The following is a 23,341-nucleotide window of genomic DNA, read 5'->3' as shown; positions in this document are numbered from 1 at the left end:
ACTGGACCACCAACTACTGGAGGTTAGCACTGGACCACCAACTACTGGAGGTTAGCACTGGACCACCAACTACTGGAGGTTAGCACTGGACTACCAACTACTGGAGGTTAGTACTGGACTACCACTGGAGATTAGTACTGGACTACCACTGGAGATTAGTACTGGACTACCACTGGAGATTAGTACTGGACTACCACTGGAGATTAGTACTGGACTACCACTGGAGATTAGTACTGGACTACCACTGGAGATTAGTACTGGACTACCACTGGAGATTAGTACTGGACTACCACTGGAGATTAGTACTGGACTACCACTGGAGATTAGTACTGGACTACCACTGGAGATTAGTACTGGACTACCACTGGAGATTAGTACTGGACTACCACTGGAGATTAGTACTGGACTACCACTGGAGATTAGTACTGGACTACCACACTGGAGATTAGTACTGGACTACCACTGGAGATTGGTACTGGACTACCACTGGAGATTAATTTCCTTCATTTAGAACTATTAGGAGAGGGAGGATATTTATTGCACAACACCTCTTGTTGTCTCCTCATTGACCAACATAGTTAACTTCTCTGCGCTACGGATCCCTTTAGCGGGATCATTTTCCTAAACAACCGCTGAATTGCAGGGCGCAAAATATTACTAAAAATATTTATAATCATGCAATCACAAGTGAAATATACCAAAACACAGTTTAGCTTGTTGTTAATCCACCTATCGTGTCATATTTTGAAAATATGCTTTGCAGCGAAAGCAATCCAAGCTTTTGTGAGTGTTTCAATCAATGCTAGAACAGCTAGCCCCAAATTAGCATGGTCACGAAAGTCAGAAAAGCAATAAAATTAATCGCTTACCTTTGATAATCTTCGGATGTTTGCACTCACGAGACTCCAAGTTACACAATAAATGTTCTTTTTGTTTGATAAATATTACTTTTATAACAAAAAACAGCCATTTGGGTTGCGCGTTATGTTCAGAAAACCAAAGCCTCGCTCCGTTCGACGAAAATTCCAAAAAGTATCCGTAATGTTCGTAGAAACATGTCAAATGTTTTTTTATAATCAATCCTCAGGTTGTTTTTAACAAACATAATCGATAATATTTCAACCGGACCGTAACCTATTCAATAAAAGAGAGAAAGAAAATGGAGAGCTACCCCTCTCGCGCGCAGGAACTAATCAAAGGACACCTGACTACTTTTGAAAAATCTCGCTCATTTTTCAAAATAAAAGCCCGAAACTATGTCTAAAGCCTGGTCACAGCCTGAGAAAGCCATTGGAAAAGGAATCTGGTTGATACCCCTTTAAATGGAAGAAAGACGGGCAAGGAAACACAGATTTAAAAAATAAATAAAAATAAATCACTTCCGGGTTAGATTTCCTCAGGTTTTCGCCTGCAGAATCAGTGTTGTTATATCCACAGACAATTTTTTGACAGTTTTGGAAACTTTGGAGTGTTTTCTATCCTAATCTGTAAATTATATGCATATTCTACGATCTGGACCTGAGAACTAGTCCGTTTACCTTGGGAACGTTCTTAAAAAATAAAATAATAATCTGACCCCTAGTGTCAAGAGGATAAGGTCTCTGAATGAAGAGGGAGGATATTTATTCCACAACACCTCGTTGTCTCCTCATTGACCAACATAGTTAAGGTCTCTGAATGAAGAGGGAGGATATTTATCACACAACACCTCTTGCTGTCTCCTCATTGACCAACATAGTTAAGGTCTCTGAATGAAGAGGGAGGATATTTATTCCACAACACCTCTTGCTGTCTCCTCATTGACCAACATAGTTAAGGTCTCTGAATGAAGAGGGAGGATATTTATTCCACAACACCTCTTGCTGTCTCCTCATTGACCAACATAGTTAAGGTCTCTGAATGAAGAGGGAGGATATTTATTCCACAATACAGCTTGAAGTTTAATAGAAAACGTAGGAAATGTACCAGACAGGAAGAGGGCTCTGTCCACAGTGAACTCTTCGGCAAATCGGATATGGCAGAAGTTCTTCTTGCTCTTGCGGATTGCGATGATCTCACCCAACTGGCCAAATACCTCCACGATGAGTGCCTCAGTGGCATTCTCTGGCAGACCACCCACAAACACAGTCTTACAGCCGGGAGGGCGATCCCTCATGGCCGGAAAGGGAAGGTCTGTAGATGAGAAGAGAGAGGCATCAATACAGAGAACTAACCGTAAACTTGGACACTATGAATGATAAAGTATTAATTTGAGTTTAAAGTTAGCGTTTTTTTTTTAGCAATGTCCAGAATCTCCTGGCTAGCATCTCCTAGTTAACATCACCATGCTTTTGAATGCACTGCCAACTGATAATCTGTTTGCACTAGCACTTCTAAAAGCTAGCCAGATTATTATAAGCGTTGCTAACTAATCAGTTATTTTATTTAATGGTAATTTAAAATATGCAAAATCCCAAAAAGTGACCCAACCAAGTCGCACTGCTTCTTGACACAATGCCCGCTTAACCCGAAAGCGAGCCGCACCAATGTGTCGGAGGAAACACCGGACACCTGGCGACCGTGCCAGCGTGCATGCGGCCGGCCTCCCACAGGAGTTGCAAGAGCAAGACCACAGTGCACACGCCTGTCCTATCAATAGACTGCTAGAAGATGCATATCATTCTAGTGGGAGAAGGCTCGGCAGACTTTCTGACTAGCGAATTGAAAAGTAGCCTAGTTAATTTAAGTGGAAAAAGGATCCGGCTGAATATAACTAAATCGGCTGTATAGACAAGAGCTGGCGCTAGTGGTAAAGACTGCATTTTATTTGGCCATTTATTTTGTATAACAGACATGCTTTTGTTATAGGTTATGTCATCTCCAAACCAGACACTGTTGATCTGAGCCTTGCTGAAGAAAAACCACAGTATCAGACTTTCGGCTGTCACAGATGCACCTCTCCCGACTTTAGTCTATAGTCGGATGCTTTAGTCTTACCACTCAAACGCGTCCAATATCTGCAGTGCTGCTCGTGGCAACGTCGTCTCGCTGAGTCTACATTTAAATTATAAAGTCAATCTCAATGTGACCCACCAGAACCTTGAAAACTTAAGGCTTAAAAAAGCTTAACACACTCATTCAACCCCCCCCCCCCCCAAAAAAAAACAACTATTGATGGTTATTTTTAGAGTCAAAGACAATCGTTTCAGTATAGTTTTCGTTTTTCAAACGGATTTGTTAATTATTTTATTTCAGTTTGTTACAGTTTACTATAATAACCTTGGTTCACATGCCACCTACAAACTGGGTCCCATAAATCAATCAAAACCTCATTAACCTCTCTGGGATATGTGGGACGGTAGCATCCCACCTGGCCAACATCCAGTGAAAATGCAGAGCACCAAATTCAAATAAATTACTATAAAAATTTTACTTTCATGAAATCACACATTCAATATACCAAATTAAAGCTACACTTGTTGTGAATCCAGCCAACGTGTCAGATTTAAAAAATGCTTTACAGCGAAAGCAAACAATGCTATTATCTGAGGATAGCACCCCAGCTAACAATCACAGACCATCATATTTCAACCTTCCCGGCGCGACACAAAACACAGAAATAAAGATATAATTAATGCCTTACCTTTGACGAGCTTCTTCTGTTGGCACTCCAATATGTCCCATAAACATCACAAATGGTCCTTTTGTTCGATTAATTCCGTCGATATATATTCAAAATGTCAATTTATTTGGCGCGTTTGATCCAGAAAAACACCAGTTCCAACTCGCTCAACATGACTACAAAATATCTCAAAAGTTACCTGTAAGCTTTGTCCAAACATTTCAAACTACTTTTGTAATACAACTTTAGGTATTTTTTTACGGAAATAACCGCTAAAATTGAAGACGGGATGATCTGTGTTCAATAACGGAGGAAAACAATGTGTAGCATGCTTTCTGGTCACGCGCCTCTAACAAACAGTACACTTCACTGGAGCATCATTCTGAACATGGCTACTTCTTTATTTCTCAAAGGAAAAACCTCAACCAATTTCTAATGACTGTTGACATCCAGTGGAAGCGATAGGAACTGCAGGAAGGTCCCTTAGAAATCTGGATACCCATTGAAAAGAGAGTGACCTCAAAAAAAAAAATCTGAATGGTTTGTCCTTTGGGTTTTGCCTGACAAATAATTTCTGTTATAGTCACAGACATGATTCAAAAAGTTTTAGAAACTTCAGAGTGTTTTCTATCCAATACTAATAATAATATGCATATATTAGCATCTGGGACTGAGTAGGAGGCAGTTTACTCTGGGCATGCTTTTCATCCAAACGTGAAAATGCTGCCCCCTATCAATAAGAAGTTAAAGAAGCAGTTAAATACTCAGTCTGAATTTACAACACAAATAAAACTAGTGTTTCTACAGTGAAAGAATAATGTGAAATTGATTTATGCATTTAGAAGTACTGTTATCATAATGCAATGTGCAGGCTGTAATTTATGTTATACAATATCCATCTGATTAATTCAGAGGCTTCATGCTGGGAAAATCTATTAAAGTACTATTTGAAAAATTACATTTGGAAATATCTCCCATGACCAACGAGTAGCAATAATGACGAAAACATACAGCAATACGCTTGGATAACTTTTCTATTGATATCTAATGTTAATGTGAAAACTATTGTGGGATAAACACAAATGCATCCTCTTAGCCAAAAGCTGGTTGATTCTCTCATGTGAATGGTTCATTGCTTGAGAGACCTGATTAATTGAACACAGATGAGAGTTTACTGAACCATACATGGGGCTCTACTGCTCTGGACAGAACTAATCACCAGGGCCTGTAATCATAACCAATCTCAGAGTCAGAGTGCTGATCTAGGATCAGTTTGCCCTTTTAGATATGGACGGGGGAGACCTGATCCTAGATCTGCATTCCTACTCTGAGACGCCTCTGCCCTCCTAGAGATCTATGGCAGAGCCTTGTGGTGCAAGAGCAAGGCCTCTTATGTTAAAACGTCAGTGATATGAAGCTTGTTTCAAAGCTCAGATCTTCCAGAGGGCCAGACCTGTGCCACTGTTGTTCAGCTAAAGTCCTTCGACATTTAGCCGATGGCTCTATGATCTGAAAGTCTGCTTTTAAAACCCAATGTGCATGTATTTTCTAGGTTCAGTGGGGGTGGTCTCTATACTACGGAAAGAGTATGAACGGTGGGAGTGACACTGGAGAACGCAAAATGTGGTGGCTACTTGTCAACAAGGAGATGGTGCCGATCAGAATCTTCAGCAACATGGATAGAGGCAACATTGGTGTCCTGGGAGCTGAATTTACAATGCCACTGGCCACTGTGACAATCCTGTTTAACGGGAGATGAGGCCTACACAGAAGCCAAGAAGCCTGAAGGACTCACCCATAAACTTTTTGCTAGCCTGTGTTCAGCCATATTGACTTTACCAAACAACATATAGAATGGGAAACGGTAACTTAATAACAATAGAGCTCTCCATTCTTTCCCTGAAATCTCCGTGAAACAAGACAATAACGGCCATCCTGTACCGCCCACTCTGCTTGCTGGGACAAACACACACCTATACTTATGTTATGATCCATCATCAGTGTTTTCCACTAGCGCCGGCTGTTGTCTATACAGCCAATTACAGACTCATTTTCAGCCAAATTAAACTAGACTTCAATTCGCTAGTCGGAAAAAAAAGTCTGCTAGTGCACTCTGCGCCTAGAATGAACAATATGCATCTCCTAGCGATCTATTGATAGGACAGGCACCTGTCAGTCACAAAGTGAGCGATGACAGGGAAAGACTGCTGGTTTGACAGTCTGCTATCTGTCCCACCTCTCGGTACCTGGCTGTGTACCTGGCTGTCAAATTTCTACTCGGATGGAGAGAGCATGAATTTGCACGTCCCATATAATGTGGAGTCGAAATCCACTTAGCCTATTGTTTTCTAGAACAGTCATTTATTTTATTTCCTGGTCAGGGTCCTATAATAATGATGGCCCGCCAGCCCGGGACCAGTAAAAACATGTGTCGGTCGGGCCAGTGGATCTTGTCAGTCAATGGCCCGACAGTAAATTTTCAGCGCATCTTCGCATTCCAGTTCAACATTTACCTGCTCTGTCGCCAACCACAAGACCACAAGTGTAAATGTCATGCTATTTGTATTTGGGAAATATGATTGGCCGTTCATTCAAGCACCACCACGCTTCCACGAGTTACAACTTCTGGAGCAGTACATAGTTGATGACTATACACAGCACACACAAGCTGCCCAGAGCAAAAAGCAGCACCCATCAATCTACTCGCTGAGCTTTTTTCTTTTAGAGAAAGTTATTTACAATATTAAACCTTCAATAGTGAACATACTAGCAATATGCTGGCTACTGTTGAGCTACAAAAAGACAGCTAGCATTGGTCTTGGCTAGCCTACAGTAGCCAGTCAATATCTCTTTTGGAACGTTTGTTTGGAGGGAGGCAGGAGAAAAAAGAAGAGCAGGAGAGGGAAAATAAGGAAAGAGGGGGCTAGATAGACATGTGAATTGAACGGTTCAAAGCGAGAGAAAGAGTCGAGCGAGAGAAAGGGGGAGTGAAAGAGTCGAGCGAGAGAAAGGGGGAGTGAAAGAGTCGAGCGAGAGAAAGGGGGAGTGAAAGAGTCGAGCGAGAGAAAGGGGGAGTGAAAGAGTCGAGCGAGAGAAAGGGGGAGTGAAAGAGTCGAGCGAGAGAAAGGGGGAGTGAACGAGAGTAGAGCAAGAGAAAGAGAGTAGAGCGAGAGAAAGAGAGAGAGAGCCCCTGCAGGTGTTATTCAGATCAAGGTCAGTGTGAGGGGCTGTATGGTGTTAGGGTAGCCTGGAGGTCCTGCTCCCTGTGATGGCCACCATATGCAGCCTGTTGACCTGCTGCCCTGGGGATGACAGGGACACTGACTCACCAGGCTCCTCTAACCCTCCCACGCCCCTGGACCACACACAAACATACAGGTGAAGGGCAGAAAAAAAGATGACATGGCTTGGATCTCTACGAAAATAACAGAAAACAGACCCTTCAGCTCTGACCTTTATTTTATTCTCTCTATATTGCTTTCTTTCTTTTATTTTCCTAGTAGATGTAATCTATTTTCTCTCCTCATCACCTATATCACTTCCCAATGGGCCTATTTTCTAATCTACCTCGAATACTCTGTTTCATCGTCTTCAGGTTGAGGTCAAAAAGACCCCCTCTTCCTCCTGGTCCCCCACTAGTCCTCTAAACATCAGCCTCATGGTGCTGTGACCTCCGCAGTGGAGTTTACTATTCTCAACGGTCACAGTGATTCACTAACTAATGGCTGAGCAGATTTCTTTCTATTTGCCAAACAGAGGGACAGAGGCTCATCAAGGAGCCCTGTGATAACTTTAATCTGGAGAATAAATAGGCTTCCTCTGAAGTAGGGCTTTAAAGATATCCCTCCTTGAAGAGACTCTGCCTTTCATGAGGAACACAAAAGTGATAGCGAGAAAATGAATAGAAAGACATGGGGCGGACAGAGGAGAGCGAGAGAAAGAGGGGGAAGACAAGGAGCAGACAGAAATAGAGGGGGAAGACAGGGAGCGGACAGAGAGAGGAGACAGAAATACGGGGGGAAGACAGGGAGCGGACAGAGAGAGGAGACAGAAATACAGGGGGAAGACAGGGAGCGGACAGAGAGAGGAGACAGAAATACAGGGGGAAGACAGGGAGCGGACAGAGAGAGGAGACAGAAATACAGGGGGAAGACAGGGAGCGGACAGAGAGAGGAGACAGAAATACAGGGGAAGACCATAGGTAAGAAGAGGAGGGAGAGCGAGAGAGAGAGAGGGGAAAGAGACGGTAGAAGATGAGGAGGAGAGAAAAAACCAGGGGGAGAGGGAAGACCATAATAGGCAAGAGGGAGAGAGAGACAGGAAGAATATTCACATTGAAAACACACACACAACATGAAAGCCTTGTGTGCTTAAGGAAGGAGAGGGGGAGTGACTCCAGACTGTGTTTTATGTTTTCTGAAGGAGCCTGAATTCCCAACAACTGACGAGAGAAAAATTGCTTTTGTTTTAGTTTAGGGTGAAATTGATCCCTTCCAAATCTGACAAGTGAGCTTTCTTTGAAAAAGTCACCAGACAAAGTTCTCTCAGAGATATTAAAGGAGAGCTCCCACTGGGTGTTCTTCACAGACACACACACAATCAGAATTGTTACGTAGAGTCCGAGAAGCACAGTTCTGGTGACTTTTTAAAAGGACATTCTACTTCAAAATGAATGAAAATTACATTTTGCTGGCACCATCTAAAATATCATTTACATTTCCAGAAATGAGCCCAATAACATATTGGCAAAATTATTTCTTAAAATTATTTTAACAGATTGGACCATGCATATAGCCTATGCATGGTCCATATTATCAGGTATGCTATTAGCAATAAGCATTATCACCTGTATATATACACACTGAACAAAAATAGAAACACAAGTGTTGGTCACGAGTTGAAATAAAAGATCCCAGATATTTTCCATATGCAAAAAATGCTTATTTCTCTCAAATGTTGTTCACATCCCTGATGGTGAGCAGTTTAACCTTTGTCAAGATAATCCATCCACCTGACGGGTGTGGCATATCACATAGCTGATTAAACAGCATGATCATTACACAGGTGCACCTTCTGTTGGGGACAATAAAAGGCCACAAAAAAATGCAGTTGTGTCAAACAACACAATGCCACAGACGCCTCAAGTTGAGGGAGCGCGCAATTGTCATGATCACAGCAGGAATGTCCACCAGAGCTGTTGCCAGAGAATGTAATGTTCATTTCTCTACCAGAAGCCATCTCCAACGTTGTTTTAGAGAATTTGGCAGAACGTCCAACCGGCCTCACTACCGCAGACCAGTACGTTCAACCCGGGACCTCCACATCAGGCTTCTTCACCTGCGGGATCATCTGGGGGGGGGGGGGGGGGGCCTCCGCCCTCCCAGGCCCACCCATGGCTGCGCCTCCGCCCAGTCATGTGAATTCCATAGATCAGGGCCTAATGAATTCATTTCTACTGACGTCCCCTGCCTGTACTTCTCACAGAAACCCCTTCATGCAACCATTTCCACCCACAGCACTTTTCCTGGTTGCCACTACTCTTGCTTAACTAAAAATGTAATCTCATCACAATTTTTTAAGTCACTATCCAAAATATTTTGAGGTAGGGTGGTGTATTACCCCAAGCTAATGGGGTGAAAATTGATCTGTGTTACATTCAGCCCCAATCTCCCCTAGGCACTCTTTGCAAATTGCAGAGCAGTAACATGCTTAACCATGCAGTTGCTAAAAACACTGGGTTTAAAATGGTGCAGTTCACACATATTAAAGGAGTTGATAAATCAATAAAGAAGGAATGAAAAGCTGGGATCCGCTTCTTTAACAAATGCAATTAAAACTGCTGCTATTAAAATTTGCATTATGAATTGTTGTGCATTGACTGCTTGTCAGAATGCATGTTTCCCTCCCTATGACACTTGCAACTTGAATGCACCTTGAGAGGAATATTTCTCTCCCATAGAACACATAACAAGCTAACTAGGTAAACAGATAAACTATGGGGTTGTCTGGTTTTTCTATTCATTGCTCGTTTGCCGTGGAAAAGTAAATGTGGATTGTTCTAGCATCTTCATAGTGCGCCTCTGCAGAATTTTTTTCCCATGTTCCATATTTTTGTGTGTGACTTTGATGACTTTGCACCACTAACTTAAAAAAAAAAAAATTCTATTACAGCCTGAATTCAAAATTGATTAAATTGTTTTTTTTTGTCAGACAATACCCAATAATGTCAAAGTGTAATTAAGTTTTTCAAAATGTTTGAAATTAATAAAAAATGAAAAGCTGAAATGTCTTGAGTGAATAAGTATTCAACCCCTTTGTTATGTCAAGCCTAAATAAATTGTAGAGGAACATTTTGCTTAACAAGTCACATAATAAGTTGCATGGACTCACTGTGAATGACTACCTCATCTCTGTACCCCACACACTATCTGTAAGGTCCCTCAGTCAAGCAGTGAAATTCAAACACAGATTCAACCACAAAGACCAGGGAGGTTTTCCAATCCCTCGCAAAGAAGGGCACCTATTGGTAGATGGGTAAAAATAAGAAAAGCAGACATTGAATATCTCTTTGAGCATGGTGACACTTAATTACACTTTGGATGGTGTATCAATACACCCAGTAACTACAAAGATAAAGGCGTCCTTCCTAACTCAGTTGCTGGAGAGGAAGGAAACCGCTCAGGGATTTCACCATGAGGCCAATAGTGACTTTAAACAGTTACAGAGTTTAATGGCTGTGATAGGAGAAAACTGAGGATGGACCAACATTGTAGTTACTCCACAAAACTAACCTAATTGACAGAGTGAAAAAGAGGAAGCCAGTGCAGAATACAAATATTCCAAAACATGCATACTGTTTGCAACAAGGCACAAAAGTAATACTGCAAAAAATGTGTCACAGCAATTAATGTTTTGACTTGAATACAAAGTGTTATGTTTGGGGCAAATCCAATACAAAACATAACAGAATACCACTTCATATTTTCAATCATAGTGGTGGCTGCATCATGTTATTGGTATGCTTGTAATCATTAAGGACTGGGGAGTTTTTCAGGATAATAAAGAAACCAAATGGAGCTAAGTACAGGCAAAATCCTAGAGGAAAACCTGGTTCAGTCTGCTTTCCACCAGAAACTGGGAGATTAATTCACCTTTTTATTTTATTTATTTTTTATTTCACCTTTATTTAACCAGGTAGGCTGGTTGAGATAAAGTTCTCATTTGCAACTGCGACCTGGCCAAGATAAAGCATAGCAATTCGACACATACAACAACACAGAGTTACAAATGGAATAAACAAAACACACAGTCAATAATGCAGTAGAAAAATAAGTCTATATACAATGTGAGCAAATGAGGTGAGATAAGGGAGGTAAAGGCAAAAAAGGCCATGGTGGCGAGGTAAATACAATATAGCAAGTAAAACACTGGAATGGTAGATTTGCAGTGAAAGAATGTGCAAAGTATAAAGAGAAATAATGGGGTGCAAAATAAGGAGCAAAATTAATAAATACAGTAGGGGAAGAGGTAGTTTATAGATGGGCTATGTACAGGTGCAGTAATCTGTGAGCTGCTCTGACAGCTGGTGCTTAAAGCTAGTGAGGGAGATATGGGTCTCCAGCTTCAGAGATTTTTGCAGTTCGTTCCAGTCATTGGCAGCAGAGAACTGGAAGGAAAGACGACCTAAGGAGGAATTGGCTTTGGGGATGACCAGTGAGATATAACTGCTGGAGCGCGTGCTACGAGTGGGTGCTGCTATGGTGACCAGTGAGCTAAGATAAGGTGGGGCTTTAACCTAGCAGAGACTTGTAGATAACCTGTAGCCAGTGGGTTTGGCGACGAGTATGAAGCGAGGGCCAACCAACGAGAGCGTACAGGTCAAAATGGTGGGTAGTGTATGGGGCTTTGGTGACAAAACGGATGGCACTATGATAGACTGCATCCAGTTTGTTGAGTAGAGTGTTGGAGGCTATTTTATAGATGACATCACCGAAGTCGAGGATCGGTAGGATGGTCAGTTTTACGAGGGTATGTTTGGCAGCATGAGTGAAGGATGCTTTGTTGCGATATAGGAAGCCAATTCTAGATTTAATTTTGGATTGGAGATGCTTAATGTGAGTCTGGAAGGAGAGTTTACAGTCTAACCAGACACCTAGGTATTTGTAGTTGTCCACGTATTCTAAGTCAGAGCAGTCCAGAGTAGTGATGCTGGACGGGCGAGCAGGTGCGGGCAGTGATCGGTTGAATAGCATGCATTTAGTTTGACTTGCGTTTAAGAGCAGTTGGAGGCCACAGAAGGAGAGTTGTATGGCATTGAAGCTCGTCTGGAGGTTAGTTAACACAGTGTTCAAAGAAGGGCCAGAAGTATACAGAATGGTGTCGTCTGCGTAGAGGTGCAATCAGAGAATCACCAGCAGCAAAAGCAACATCATTGATGTATACAGAGAAGAGAGTCGGCACGAGGATTGAACCCTGTGGCACCCCCATAGAGACTGCCAGAGGCCCGGACAACAGGCCCTCCGATTTGACACACTGAACTCTATCAGAGAAGTAGTTGGTGAACCAGCCAAGGCAATCATTTGAGAAACCAAGGCTGTCGAGTCTGCCAATAAGAATGTGGTGATTGACAGAGTCGAAAGCCTTGGCCAGGTCGATGAATACGGCTGCGCAGTAATGTCTCTTATCGATGGCGGTTATTATGTCGTTTAGGACCTTGAGCGTGGCTGAGGTGCACTCATGACCAGCTCTGAAACCAGATTGCATAGCAGAGAAGGTACGGTGGGATGCGAAATGGTCGGTAATCTGTTTGTTAACTTGGCTTTCGAAGACCTTAGAAAGACAGGGTAGGATAGATATAGGTCTGTAGCAGTTTGGGTCTAGAGTGTCACCCCCTTTGAAGAGGGGGATGACCGCGGCAGCTTTCCAATCTTTGGGAATCTCAGACGATACGAAAGAGAGGTTGAACAGGCTAGTAATAGGGGTTGCAACAATTTCGGCAGATCATTTTAGAAAGAGAGGGTCCAGATTGTCTAGTCCGGCTGATTTATAGGGGTCCAGATTTTGTAGCTCTTTCAGAACATCAGCTATCTGGATTTGGGTGAAGGAGAAATGGTGTGGGCTTTCGCGGGTTGCTGTGGAGAGTGCCGGGCAGTTGACCGGGGTAGGGGTAGCCAGGTGGAAAGCATGGCCAGCCGTAGAGAAATGCTTATTGAAATTCTCAATTATAGTGGGTTTATCGGTGGTGACAGTGTTTCCTATCCTCAGAGCAGTGGGCAGCTGGGAGGAGGTGCTCTTATTCTCCATGGACTTTACAGTGTCCCAGAACTTTTTTGAGTTAGTACTACAGGATGCACATTTCTGTTTGAAAAAGCTAGCCTTAGCTTTCCTAACTGCCTGTGTATATTTGTTCCTAACTTCCCTGAAAAGTTGCATATCATGGGGGCTATTCAATGCTAATGCAGAACGCCACAGGTCTGGAGTGAACCAAGGACTATATCTATTCCTAGTTCAAATTTCTTTTAATGGGGCATGCGTATTTAAGATGGTGAGGAAGGCACTTTTAAAGAATGTCATTCCAGGATACCCCGGCCAGGTCGATTAGAAAGGCCTGTTCGCTGAAGTGTTTTAGGGAGCGTTTGACAGTGATGATGGGTGGTTGTTTGGTCGCAGACCCATTACGGATGCAGGCAATGAGGCAGTGATCGCTGAGATCTTGATTGAAAACAGCAGAGGTGTATTTGGAGGGCGAGTTAGTTAGGATGACATCTATGAGGGTGCCCTTGTTTACGGATTTGGAGTTGTACCTGGTAGGTTCATTGATAATTTGTGTGAGATTGAGGGCATCAAGCTTAGATTGTAGGATGGCCGGGGTGTTAAGCATGTCCCAGTTTAGGTCACCTAGTAGCATGAGCTCAGAAGATAGATGGGGGGCAATCATTTCACATATGGTATCGAGGGCACAGCTGGGGGCAGAGGGAGGTCTATAGCAAGCGGCAACAGTGAGAGACTTGTTTCTGGAAAGGTGAAGTTTTAGAAGTAGAAGCTCGAATTGTTTGGGTACAGACTTGGATAGTAATACAGAACTCTGCTAGCTATCTTTGCAGTAGATTGCAACACCGCCCCCTTTGGCAGTTCTATCTTGGTGGAAAATGTCATAGTTGACGATGGAGATTTCAGAGTTTTTGGTGGTTTTCCTAAGCCAGGATTCAGACACGGCTAAGACATCCAGGTTGGCAGTGTGCTAAAGCAGTGAATAAAACAAACTTAGGGAGTAGGCTTCTAATGTTAACATGCATGAAACCAAGGCTTTTACGGTTACAGAAGTCAACAAATGAGAGCACCTGGGGAGTAGGAGTGGAGCTAGGCACTGCAGGACCTGGATTAACCTCTACATCACCAGAGGAACAGAGGAGAAGTAGGATAAGGGTACGGCTAAAGGCTATAAGAACTGGCCGTCTAGCACGTTCGGAACAGAGAGTAAAAGGAGCAGGTTTCTGGGCTCGATAGCATAGACTCAAGGCATAGTGTACAGACAAAGGTAAGGTAGGATTTTAGGACATTGGAGGTAAACCTAGGCATTGAGTAATGATGAGAGAGATATAGTCTCTAGAGACGTTTAAACCAGGTGATGTCATCGCATATGTAGGAGGTGGAACAACATGGTTGGTTATGGGTATCTGCTAGCATCTGCTAGCATGCGGGTTGCCCCCATCACTTCAATTGATTTTTTGCTGGTGGCTTAAATTAAATCGACTTTCTGGGGTAAGAGGTCAATAGACTTACTTGGGTTTGGGGGGAAGAGGGTGCAGCTCTGGTAGTGAATGATCTCCTTAATGATGGGTAGATCATGGGGCAGGGGCGGTGGGGGCACGTAACCAAGGCCGGGCATCATAGGGTTCATGCCTGTCATCATGCCAAGGCCCGAGTCGAAATCTGAAGGAGACACACACCAGAACACACACATGAGAATGGAATAACACGCATATTAAAACAACATTTCCACAGGCATTAGTTCATCCATGTTGACATTTTCTTGTTTCATTTGACATTGTGTGTCCCTCCATGAACACTTTGTGGAGGTTTCTGTCAACAATGGTGACACACAAGGCCAGCAGTATACCACCCTGCATCCCAATGTTGGCTTGCTCTAAAGCTAAGTAGGGTTGGTCCTGGATGAGAGACCAGATGCTGCTGGAAGTGGTATTGGAGGGCCAGTAGGAGGCCCCCTTTCCTCTGGTCAAAAATATAAATAAATCCCAATGGACATAGCCCTGTGAAGGGTGCCGTCTTTCGGATGGGACGTTAAATGGGTGTCTTGACTCTCTATGGTCACTAAAGATGCCAATGGCAAGAGTAGGGGTGGTAACCCTGGTGTCCTGGCTAAATTCCCAATCTGGCCTTCATACCATCATGACCACCTAATCATCCCCAGCTGACAATTGGCTCATTCACCCCCCCCTCCCCTGTAACTATTCCCCAGGTCGTTGCTGTAAATGAGAATGTGTTCAGTCAACTTACCTGGTAAAATAAGGGTATAAAGAATTTTTAAAATAAATGTCTATAAATAACTGAATAAATTAACAAGCATCCTACATGTTTAAAGTGGAGCTACATGAGCTTCTACTGACTCTCTGTTGCTGATTGGCTGACCTTTGATCTTCCTGTCTGTAGTCAGAGGGAGGGAGATGGATCTGAGAACTAGCACACAAGTGAGCCTTCATTCACAGGTAGGGGATTATTGATTTAGACTGCAGCTGGATTCACTCTGCACACTAGCTGAGTTCCAGCAGATCATTTTTTTAATGGAAATGACATTTCCTCTACTGCACCTGCAGAAAACTGTGGGCTTGAAAGCTTGTCTTCATTGTGTGTGTGTGCCTTGATGGACCACACAAAGGCCTGAGTATAACTAAATCCCACTTAGTAAAACCACATGTGGATAACTTATGTTTAAATCCCAGAAAGGGCAACGAAAGCTTTTCAATAATTTCAGCTTTCTGTGTGTGAGAGAGGAAGGTATTTGGATGAAGGATGAGGAAGAGAGGGGAACAAGCCAGAGGTGTAAATGGACCAATCAGAGGAGAGGACAGTAAAAGAGGAAGAGGACGTCTAGGTCCGCTTCATCTCTCTTACAGGGACCCTTATTGATGACCTTATCTCTGGTAAGTAAGTGATAAGAGGGACCCTGTTGCCCAGGTGATGATGACTCCTGCCCAGCGAGGCGGAGGTGAAATGATGGCAGTAGGAGAGATAGAGGGAGGGAGGGGTACAGCGGACACAGTGTCTTCTGAATACCAAGGCCAGTCTCAGTGGCAGTGAGAGGCCCACAGAGGAAATCTCTGGTAGGCCGTCGGGCTGTTCTGGGTTAGGGAGGGAGACCCACTGCAGAGCTCTGTCATGGGCCTTACTGCAACAGGTGTGAGCTGCTTCATAACTGCGACTTAGTAGGGCTGCACAGTTAATCAAATTCACATCGAAATTGCAATATAGACAAACTCTAAAAACGCAACTGTGTGCGGCTGCTTCCCACACACACCAAGCCTCGCCCCCAGTGACTAGAGTCTGGTTTCAATGATGGACTCGTCATAGAGGAACTACGTCACTACCTTATGCACGTGAATAAAATACTAAATAGTAGCTGGCAAGATGGAGATCAGAGGTTATTTCACATCAACTACCTTAACTTAAACCACTGCAAAGGTTTTGCCTGCAAACTTTGGCTTTGAATCGCGACAATCTGGCATGTCTGCCTCGTGATTTGTTGAGGGAGTACCAGGAATAATTGTTTTCTCTTATAGACATAGGCAGTGACTTAGTTCCTCTATGCCAAGAGTCCATCATTGAAACCAGACCCTGGTCACTGTGGGTTTTTAAGACAGTTATTCCTCCTGGCTGTTTGTTAGATTCACAGTTGGCATGCTGTTCTGAGATAGAACAGATTGTTTCAAACAATAATGATACTGCTTTCCATTTTCCTTTTTAATATGTCATTCAATTTCTATAATTCACACAGTTCACATATGTTCTGATCTTTAGTGCACGTCAAATTGCAATATTTTGTAAAACATTCGCAACACGATTTTTGGCCCACTTCGTGCAGCCCTACCACTTGACACTGAGGAACCCTGACACTGAGGAAATGGGCACAGTGCTGATGAATAATGGAAAACACTCCTGGCTGCCACACACACATTTTGAGCACAGAGAATAATTCCCTCAAAGTCAGAGAGTCACTCTTGAAGAAACACAAAGCTATTAAATAGAAGATTTCTGCACCATATTTATTCATGAACATGACAGATGATAGGAGCCAAACCAGGCTCCGGGTGCACATCAAGAAAAGAAGATCTGGTTTGATCAAGACCAGCCTGTTTTCATTTCACTGCTGAATTTTTATTTTTCCTTCCAGTCTGTGTGTGTGTGTGTGTGTGTGTGTGTGTGTGTGTGTGTGTGTGTGTGTGTGTGTGTGTGTGTGATATACAGTGGGGGGAAAAAAGTATTTAGTCAGCCACCAATTGTGCAAGTTCTCCCACTTAAAAAGATGAGGCCTGTAATTTTCATCATAGGTACACTTCAACTATGACAGACAAAATGAGAAAAAAAAATCCAGAAAATCACATTGTAGGATTTTTAATGAATTTATTTGCAAATTATGGTGGAAAATAAGTATTTGGTCAATAACAAAAGTTTATCTCAATACTTTGTTATATACCCTTTGTTGGCAATGACAGAGGTCAAACGTTTTCTGTAAGTCTTCACAAGGTTTTCACACACTGTTGCTGGTATTTTGGCCCATTCCTCCATGCAGATCTCCTCTAGAGCAGTGATGTTTTGGGGCTGTTGCTGGGCAACACAGACTTTCAACTCCCTCCAAAGATTTTCTATGGGGTTGAGATCTGGAGACTGGCTAGGCCACTCCAGGACCTTGAAATGCTTCTTACGAAGCCACTCCTTTGTTGCCCGGGCAGTGTGTTTGGGATCATTGTCATGCTGAAAGACCCAGCAACGTTTCATCTTCAATGCCCTTGCTGATGGAAGGAGGTTTTCACTCAAAATCTCACGATACATGGCCCCATTCATTCTTTCCTTTACACGGATCAGTCGTCCTGGTCCCTTTGCAGAAAAACAGCCCCAAAGCATGATGTTTCCACCCCCATGCTTCACAGTAGATATGGTGTTCTTTGGATGCAACTCAGGATTCTTTGTCCTCCAAACACGACGAGTTGAGTTTTTACCAAAAAGTTATATTTTGGTTTCATCTGACCATATGACATTCTCCCAATCTTCTTCTAGATCATCCAAATGCTCTCTAGCAAACTTCAGACGGGCCTGGACATGTACTGGCTTAAGCAGGGGGACACGTCTGGCACTGCAGGATTTGAGGCCCTGGCGGCGTAGTGGGTTACTGATGGTAGGCTTTGTTACTTTGGTCCCAGCTCTCTGCAGGTCATTCACTAGGTCCCCCCGTGTGGTTCTGGGATTTTTGCTCACCGTTCTTGTGATCATTTTGACCCCACGGGGTGAGATCTTGCGTGGAGCCCCAGATCGAGGGAGATTATCAGTGGTCTTGTATGTCTTCCATTTCCTAATAATTGCTCCCACAGTTGATTTCTTCAAACCAAGCTGCTTACCTATTGCAGATTCAGTCTTCCCAGCCTGGTGCAGGTCTACAATTTTGTTTCTGGTGTCCTTTGACAGCTCTTTGGTCTTGGCCATAGTGGAGTTTGGAGTGTGACTGTTTGAGGTTGTGGACAGGTGTCTTTTATACTGATAACAAGTTCAAACAGGTGCCATTAATACAGGCAACGAGTGGAGGACAGAGGAGCCTCTTAAAGAAGAAGTTACAGGTCTGTGAGAGCCAGAAATCTTGCTTGTTTTGTAGGTGACCAAATACTTATTTTCCACCATATTTTGCAAATAAATTCATAAAAAAATCCTACAATGTGATTTTCTGGATTTTTTCCCCTCATTTTGTCTGTCATAGTTGAAGTGTACCTATGATGAAAATTACAGGCCTCTCTCATCTTTTTAAGTGTGAGAACTTGCACAATTGGTGGCTGACTAAATACTTTTTTGCCCCACTGTATATATATATATATGTGTCTGTGTGTGTGTGTGTGTGTGTGTGTGTGTGTGTGTGTGTGTGTGTGTGTGTGTGTGTGTGTGTGTTAGGGATGGGTAATTGAGTACTAGACCTGATGTCAAAACTCTAACCACAGAGCAGGAGTCTCCTGAACAGAAACATCAGCAGAGAACTGTCTTCTCTCCAGCCACACAAGGTCTCTCTCTCTCTGCTTTCTCCACCCCCCCCACCCCACTGGCTCCATCTCTCCCTTTCTCGCAAGCAAGCAGGCACACATGCCACTTACACACACACACATCCAACAGTCCTATGTCTCTCCATGTTAACCAGTCAGCTTCCCAGAGGATTGTTGAAGGTAATTACATTTCATGCTGCCCATCAATCAAACATCCAGCCAGGAATACATTTTTTGGCATTTGACTCTAGATACCTCCTGGCTATCAACACATTACATCAGTCCTCTCTCTCTCTCACCTCCTCTCCCCCCTTCCCAGGGTAAATGTCCCCTACAGAAAAATGTGTGCTGGGTGGAGGGAGAAAGGGTGAGGGAGGGAGTATATGAAAGGCTATGTCCACCGGTGATGTGGAGCAGAGCATGCTGGGTGATCTCTAACTGAGAAGAAAGTAACTAGAGAAAGTACACAAGCCAAGTGATACATTTCAGCAATCTCCTGTGATGACCTTTAGTTAGCATTCTTTGTTTAGCCTAGGCCAGTGTGCGTCCTTCAGAAATGTGAGTTCATATTTCTCACACTTCATGTGTTGTGGACGCACTCTGTGACGATGATGTAGTTTGCTTTGTTATGCTAATTCACGGTTTTACTGCCAGCTAGCAACTGTACGCTTGCTTACTCGTTGTTTGTGCCATCTCATTTCAGACAGTTAGCATTTGATTGTGTAGTATAATGTACACCAGTGCCTAGTTTAATATGCCCTGTGGTTGTATGGATGTACTGAATAGATGTGTAGATGATGTATTTTGTTAGCTATGAGCCTTGTGGATGTAGCTATATATATATACACACACACACTGAACAAAAATATAAACGTAACATCTTCAAGGTTACAGTTTATAGAAGGAAATCAGTCAATTGAAATAAATACATTAGGCCCTAATCTATGGATTTCATATTACCGGGCAGGGCACAGCCATGGGTGGACCTGGGAGGGCATAGGCCCACCCACTGGAGAGCTATGCTCAGCCAATCAGAATGAGTTTTTCCGAACAAAAGGGCTTTATTACAGACAGAAATACTCCTAAGTTTCATCAGCTGTCTGGGTGGCTGGTCTCAGACAATCCTGCAGGTGAAGCCGGATGTGGAGGTCCTGGGCTGGCGTGGGTACACGTGGTCTGCGGTTGTGAGGCCGGTTGGACATACTGCCTAATTCTCTAAAATGACGTTGGCCTCCATTCAGATAACATTCAATTATTTGCCAAAAGTTCTGGTGGACATTCCTGCAGTCAGCATGCCAATTGCACGCTCCTTCAAAACTATAGACATCTGTGGCATTGCGTTGTGACACAAAACTTTTGAATTGTTAGATACTACTGCACTGTTGGAGCTAGGAACACAAGCATTTCACTACACCCACAATAACACCTGCTAAATACATGTACAGTATGTGACCAATAAAATTAGATTTGAAAATGCACATTTTAGAGTGGACTTTTATTGTCCTCAGCACAAGATGCACCTGTGTAATGACCATGCCGTTTAATCAGCTTACTGATATGCCACACCTGTCAAGTGGACGGATTATCTTGGCAAAGGAGAAATACTCACTAACAGGGATGTGAACACATTTGTGCACAACATTTGAGAAATAAGCTTTTTGTGCGTATGGAAAATGTCTGGGATATTTTATTTCAGCTCATGAAATATGGGACCAACACTTTACATGTTGCGTTTATAAACTTTTTTATTCAAATTATTTGTATTTTACCCCCTTTTTCTCCACAATTTTGTGATATTCAACTGCGATTAAATTACGATCTTGTCTCTGCAACTTCCCAATGGGCTCGGGAGAGGCGAAGGTCGAGTCATGCGTCCTTCGAAACATGACCCTCCAAACCACACTTCATAACACCCACCTGCTTAACCTGGAAGCCAGACCAATGTGTCGGCGGAAACACCGCTCAACTGATGACCGAAGTCAGCCTGCAGGTGCCCTGCCCGCCACAAGGAGTCGCTAGAGAACGATGAGCCAAGTAAAACCCCCCCCGGCCAAACCCTCCCCAACCCGGACAACGCTGGGGCAATTGTGTGCCACTCTATGGGACTCCTGATCGCGCCGGTTGTGACAGCCTGGGATCAAACACGGGTCTGTAGTGACACCTCAAGCACCGTTACGTTTAGATTTTTGTTCAGTATACAAGTTCATGCAGTTGTGTGGGGATGATGGTGCTGCTCGGTAGTAATGTATGGCTGCACCCCTCTGACCTTTCATTAGTGAAGTAGCAGCCATGTTATTAGGCTGTATTGTCTATCTATTGTAGCCATATTATTGTTCATAGCCTTCGTAATTTGAGGTTGTATTAAGCTTAAACCTGCCATTTAGTATTGCATTTAATTTCCCCCTTTTCAGAACCACACTCTCTTGGTTAAAACATTTGACAAGCCATACCTTAAAGTGCCTTAACCCATACACTGTGCCGTTCCTGTGAATCAGCATTTTTAAACCACCTCAACTGGAATCCTACCTGTCTGTCATCTGTGTCCTTACAAGCACCTGGGAGAGAACACATTGTGATAAGAAAACCCTAAGAATACCGACTGAGAGAGAGCGACCGACCGAGAGAGAGAGAGCGACCGACCGAGAGCGAGCGACCGACCGAGAGCGAGCGACCGAGAGAGCGACCGACCGAGAGAGCGACCGACCGAGATAGCGACAGAGAGACCGACAGAGAGACCGACAGAGAGAGAGACCGAGAGCAACCGAGAGAGAGACCGACCGAGAGAGAGAGATACCAAGACCGACCGGGAGAGAGAGAGAGCGACCGACCGGGAGAGAGCGACCGACCGAGAGCGACCGACCGAGAGAGAGCGACCGACCGAGAGAGCGACCGACCGACAGAGCGACCGACCGTCCGAGCGAGACCGACCGAGAGAGACCGACCGACCGACCGAGAGAGACCGACCGACCGACCGAGAGAGACCGACCGACCGACCGAGAGAGACCGACCGACCGACCGAGACCGACCGAGACCGACCGACCGAGACCGACCGACCGAGACCGACCGACCGAGAGAGACCGACCGACAGAGACCGACCGACCGACCGAGAGAGAGCAACCGACCGAGAGAGAGCAACCGACCGAGAGAGAGCAACCGACCGAGACCGACCGAGAGATACCAAGACCGACCGAGAGCGAGACCGACCGACCGAGAGCGAGACCGACCGACCAACCGAGAGAGACCGACCGACAGACAGAGACCGACCGACCGACAGACCGACCGACCGACCGACCGAGACCGACCGACCGAGAGAGAGCAACCGACCGAGAGAGAGCAACCGACAGAGAGCAACCGACAGAGAGCAACCGACAGAGAGAGAGCAACCGACAGAGAGAGAGCAACCGACAGAGAGAGAGCAACCGACAGAGAGAGAGCAACCGACAGAGAGAGAGCAACCGACAGAGAGAGAGCAACCGACAGAGAGAGAGCAACCGACAGAGAGAGAGCAACCGACAGAGAGCAACCGACCGAGAGAGATACCAAGACCGACCGAGACCGAGAGACCGACCGAGTGGGAGAGAAAGAGACCAAGAGAGAGAGAGAGAGAGAAAGAGAGACCGAGAGAGAGAGAAAGCAACCGACTGACCGACAGAGCGACCGACTGACCGACCGAGAGAGCGACCGACCGAGAGAGATCGAGAAACCGACCGACCGAGACCGACAGAGAGAGAGACCAACAGAGAGAGACTGACAGAGAGAGACCAACCGAGAGAGAAAGAGACCGACCGACCGAGAGAACGACCGAGAGAGACAGAAACAGACAGAGAGAGCGACAGAGGGAGAGACCAACCAAGAGAGAGAGACCGATCGACCGAGAGAGAGAGACCGACCAACCGAGAGAGAGAGAGACCGACCGACCGAGAGAGAGAGACCGACCGACCGAGAGAGAGAGACCGACCGAGAGAACGACCGAGAGAGAAACAGACAGAGAGAGCGACAGAGGGAGAGACCAACCGAGAGACCAACCAAGAGAGAGAGACCGACCAACCGAGAGACCGATCGACCGAGAGAGAGACCGACAGAGAGACCGACAGAGAGACCGACAGAGAGACCGACAGAGAGACCGACAGAGAGACCGACCGACCGAGAGAGACGGACCGACCGAGAGAGAGAGAGACCGATCGACCGAGAGAGCGATTGAGACAGAGGGGACTGTCAGAAACACATACAAATTCACCCTGAACAACACCATAATTGAACACAATAAAAATTACACCTACCTTGGTCTGAATTCCACCTCAACTGGAATCCTACCTGTCTGTCATCTGTGTCCTTACAAGCACCTGGGAGAGAGAACACATCGTGATAATAAAACCTTAAGAATATACAGTCCACTTCAGGGAGGGTGGTGCTGCCCATATAGTGTTTAACAGGGAAATTAAAGTTACATTTTTGCACACAGAGTTCATTAATTGCCATCAGT

General features: G+C 44.5%; 1 protein-coding gene across 4 annotated transcripts in view; it reads right to left on the bottom strand.

Moving 5' to 3' along the window:
- The window catches only part of enox2 (ecto-NOX disulfide-thiol exchanger 2), a 281,078-nt gene that overhangs the window by 52,184 nt on the left and 205,553 nt on the right, over positions 1–23,341 (bottom strand). For 2 of the 4 annotated variants that reach the window (XM_038993634.1, XM_038993635.1), the window contains 3 exons: positions 23,139–23,201; positions 14,384–14,533; positions 1,966–2,172 (listed from right to left, as the gene is read on the bottom strand). In XM_038993634.1, the coding sequence (XP_038849562.1) occupies positions 1,966–2,172; positions 14,384–14,533; positions 23,139–23,201 (420 nt within the window). The remainder of the gene's footprint in view (positions 1–1,965; positions 2,173–14,383; positions 14,534–23,138; positions 23,202–23,341) is intronic. The other 2 variants (XM_038993637.1, XM_038993636.1) reach the window with 2 other exon arrangements.

The sequence above is a fragment of the Salvelinus namaycush genome, chromosome 5 (genome assembly GCF_016432855.1).
Source record: "Salvelinus namaycush isolate Seneca chromosome 5, SaNama_1.0, whole genome shotgun sequence".
NCBI lineage: Eukaryota > Metazoa > Chordata > Actinopteri > Salmoniformes > Salmonidae > Salvelinus > Salvelinus namaycush.
Note: the sequence above shows the minus strand (reverse complement) of the source record. Positions and strands in the feature narration are given on the sequence as shown.